The sequence below is a fragment of the Papilio polytes genome, unplaced genomic scaffold (assembly GCF_000836215.1).
Source record: "Papilio polytes unplaced genomic scaffold, Ppol_1.0 DF824225.1, whole genome shotgun sequence".
Classification (NCBI taxonomy): Eukaryota; Metazoa; Arthropoda; class Insecta; order Lepidoptera; family Papilionidae; genus Papilio; species Papilio polytes.
The window spans coordinates 1,189,593-1,193,979 of NW_013524979.1; the positions used below are offsets into that span (position 1 = coordinate 1,189,593).

The window sequence follows — 4,387 nt, forward strand, 5'->3', positions numbered from 1 at the left end:
TCCCTACTGAATTTCAAATGAATTGTGAAACTAATCTATCTTATTTAGACACATGGTTTGTCATTCATTTGGAACTAACATTGCTTAAATTAGATTAATGTATATTTCTTTTAAATTGTCATATGTACAATTTTGTAGCATGTTCTCATTTTGCCAAATTTTCAATTTGTGAACAGAACTAAATGGATAAAATTTTATAAAGTTGAAAATATCTTTCGATGTGAATAATAAAATGTGCTATTGTTTTTATTTATTCAATTGCGGGAAGACCATAATGTTATACGACTTACAGTTACGAGCTACGTACTCGTATGTTTAACATTCTACCCTGGAAACTGAGAATGCGAAGTCGTCTTTATATCACGGAGAATTATTGTAAAAATAAAACATAAAAGTTTAATATGATTGTCTACTGTATATACTACCATATATAACAAAGCTTTTTTGCTGAAAAAACATTATTAATAACTTTAAAAAAATAATTAGACCTATGTTACTCAGATAACGTAGCTTTTTAATGGTGTAAAAAAATTTGAAATCGGCCCAGTAGTTTTTGAGTTATTTCAATACATACAAAAATACATATAATTACTCTTTATAAGTATAGATTAAAACATATTATTGACTAGCTGTTGCATGCGACATCGCCAGCGTGAAAATAAAAAAAAAACCTATGGTCTGGTCTATGTTACTCCTTTCCTCTTTATAATACTAGCAGATATATTTAATTTAAAATGAAGTTTGTGCAAAACCAGGGTCAACAGCTAGTATGCTTATAAAAAGTCTTTACCAACTTGATGAAAGAAAATCGAGAAGTTATTATAATTTTGGATGAGAGCGCTAAAACTTTGCTCTCTCGACAGCCGCTTACCTTGGCAACTTTTTGATATTTCCAAATTGTGCTGATTTCCGTTTGTAAACGTTCACCGTACCACTCTGTATTTGCTTTTATTTAAGAAGTTTCTTTTGCTTTTATAATTTCTTACTGCGGCAGTTGGAATCCGCTACTGTTAATAGCTACGTGTAAGAACCAATCTTCTTACTGACAATATAAATGAGAACGTTTAGATGGATGTTAGAGTTTGTAGCCTAAACAGCTTAACAGATTTCGATGAAAATTGGCATATGTAGAGGATAGTCTGGAAGAACATACAGGTTATTTACTTTTGTTTTATTTATTTCGCGAGTGACAGCTAGTGTTTTATTTTGTTGTAATTTTAGATGTGTTATAGTGCGATATTTTTTACTGGCCCGGTGTGTTTAGTGAAACTGAAGTAAAGTAAACTCTTGTCAATGTCAAGCCACAATATTTGCACAAGGTCCTTAATGGACTGGTCAAACAATATCTAGCAAGTGAGAGACGCTCTTGCTGTTTCTATTAGAAAATATGAAAAATCTACATAGAGTATGCCGAAAGGAAAGTTTTATTGAACTATCATAATTTAGTTTTACTTCTGCTCACCGCGAAAGATAACTTGTATATCTATAATTGTTTGTCCTATCTTACCTTATGTACTCTGTACCTTATACCTTATTTAATCTGTGTTTTATAATTCATAAAATTCATGAATCATGTCATTAAAAACGTCAACTGTCAATATTTTATTAAATTAGTAGAAACATTTACTACAAAATTATTATTAATTTCAGCACGGATTTTCGTTTAGTAATTTAAAAACAATGTACACAATTTTAAAATGCAACTTTTAAGTTTGTTTAAAAGTATGTAGATAGTGGTTTGAAATTTTATTTTGAAAAAGGTTAGTAATAAACAAACACGTTCATACTTTAGAATAATATCCTCAGTAATATTTCCCCACCGAGGGGCTCAGAGCCTACCTTAAATTAGGGTGACTAGACCATAGTCAACCACGGTGGCCCATTGCGGACAACTTTATCGACATATCTCTGAAAGTTACTTTTGAATTTTCTTCACCTCATAATAAAATCTAAATAAAAAATCACTGTATAGGTGCTTAGTAGTCTTCAATATGGCAAAATCAGAAGCCGCAACTGAGATTGAGAAAATGCGCGCTTTGGAAGAAAAGATAAAGGCTCCATCTATATGGGGCAGAGTGCCTTGCGGTATACGATTCGAAGATTTACAAGATACACGTTACGAAGACGCTGTTAAACTACTGAAAAAGCATTATCTTTCTGAAGAGGTATTTTCATTATATTGGAGTGTTTGATTATTTGGATAATATATGCCGAATCACCTAACTACCATCATCGTAAGAAAAGATATAGGATCAATATCAACGCCATCTATTGAGAAAAGTTATAAACTTGACTTCTGATTCCTAAGATCGATTAAACTCGAATATGAATTTTTGATTTCTGTAGCGTTCTGTACGTCGATTTATTTAGAACAAAATTGTTTACGTTACCAGAAAGGCAGGTATGGGTTGAGTTGGGTAAATCGAAATTTATATTTCACAGATAACATATCGATCTGTAAAAATATTAGATGACAAAGAAGGTACTGATGAATTTATATACAACGCTCGCATCTGGATGAAAGATAAGATATCAATAGCAGCGGTAAAAGAAGGAACAAATCAATTAGTAGGAGTATTAATTATGAGAATACAAGATAAGAGTAAGATTTTTCTAGAACGTTCTTGAAATGACTACCATACTTTTTAAATAGTTTTTTATTTGTTCTTCAGGTGCTTATTCTCGAACATTTAGCCGCGTGAAACTTACACACAATCCTCTTTATTCAAAAGTCATGAAATTCTATAACGAAATCGAGAAACCTATAAATCTGTTTGAAGAAATGGGAGTCAGGCGTTATTTAAAGTTTTACGTCATAGCATTAAAAGGAAGATATCGGCATAGAGGTAAGAACAAATGGATTACTTTTTTTAATAGTTCCACGATTACATCGAAAGTCTGGCGTATGGGGAGGCGAGAAATGTCTTAGAAAAGAAGCTGTTCTTGCTGCTTGATAGTTCTTAGTTGTTCTATATTCTGAGAGAGATGAATTTCTAGAAGAAGTAGTAAGACGACTTGGGAAATGGATAGTCTAAAGGTGACATGATTATGAAGCCAGAAGTTATTAAATATAAATCGATTTAGAAGACAAAAACGTAGGGTTTTCACCACATGACTGGGACAAAAACAGGGAGATGGTGTTGATGATTAAATTAGTTATAAAAATTATCTGAACGCTTAAAATTTCAGGTGCTTTACGTAAGTTCTTTGATGTAACTTTGATTTTATCAGGTATTGCAAAAGAAATGTTAAAAGCGGCTAGACAGTTAGCTGCGAGTGCAAACGTGCCAGCTATTGCGGGTATTATGACAACATCCCGCGGTCAGGTCATCGCGGAGAGCTTGGGTTATGTGAAGTACAACGAAATTTATTACATCAGATATCTTATTAATGATCAGGTATTTGATTACTACATTATCTTAAGTAGTTTATATTGGAAAGATTAAGGGCCCGTTCCACAAAATTTTAAATTATTTGATAACAATCCAACGTGTAATAATGTGATGGAAATATTGAACTTTGTTGGCTTATCTAACAGTGACGTCATTTTTAAGCTATCTGGGCCTCTATCAACCAGTGGTGGGACAAGCCCTTAGTAGCTATCGTCGATTATAATTTCAGTTATCATTCCTATGGATATTATAGCATCACTAGTGGAAACACTGAGATGATACTATACATAGATTACAAATTCAAAAAACATTTGTTAATAAGCAAGCTATATTTAAAAATTGAGAGAGAAAGAGCACAAGTAGTGCTAGTAAAATCGTACCTTCATTTCAGATAGCGTTCTTTGATACTGGCTTGGGAAACTATGGTGCGGCGTTAATGGCCTACCGTATACCCGATGTGGAGGAACCAGCGGAGGTTCAACCACAGCGATCCTCGAGGTTCAATATACAGCCTATAACGACAGAAGATGAAGATTGACATCTAAAAGAACTAAAGTGGAAATGAGATACGATTGTCTTTTATTTCGCATTCTTTTCTCGAATGTGATAGATATAGACGGGTTTTTAGTAAATTAATTGTTACTTAAAGAGAAAAATTCAAGTACATCTAGGATCTTTTAACCTTAGCAGGATAACATATGTTTGAGGTAAATTATGTGATTGGTAAATATGAACATTTAAATGCCATATCTTGTTCAATTTTTCTAGGAATAAAATTTGCTACGAATTCTTTTTAAGAAAAATGTAAATTAAAAACTCCGATTGCAGAGAGCCCGTCACATATTTTACATTACCTTACCGCAATTGAATAAATGAATGAAAATTTACATTTCCTTATGCATAGCGCAACCTTTGCTACCTTTAATTTTATTCACGTCTTAGTTGGAAAATTGCAAAAATGTAAGGCATTTAAAATTGAAATTTCAATGTTCGGT

General features: G+C 32.4%; 1 protein-coding gene across 1 annotated transcript; it reads left to right on the plus strand.

Moving 5' to 3' along the window:
- The first annotated feature begins 1,718 nt into the window (after positions 1 to 1,718).
- Positions 1,719 to 4,139, plus strand: LOC106110548. The gene is made up of 6 exons (XM_013292410.1): positions 1,719 to 1,760; positions 1,973 to 2,165; positions 2,443 to 2,602; positions 2,673 to 2,846; positions 3,232 to 3,398; positions 3,784 to 4,139. Exons 2-6 carry the CDS (start codon positions 1,992 to 1,994, stop codon positions 3,928 to 3,930), a joined length of 822 nt encoding a protein of 273 aa, XP_013147864.1. The 5' UTR covers positions 1,719 to 1,760; positions 1,973 to 1,991; the 3' UTR covers positions 3,931 to 4,139.
- The last annotated feature ends 248 nt before the right edge of the window (positions 4,140 to 4,387 follow it).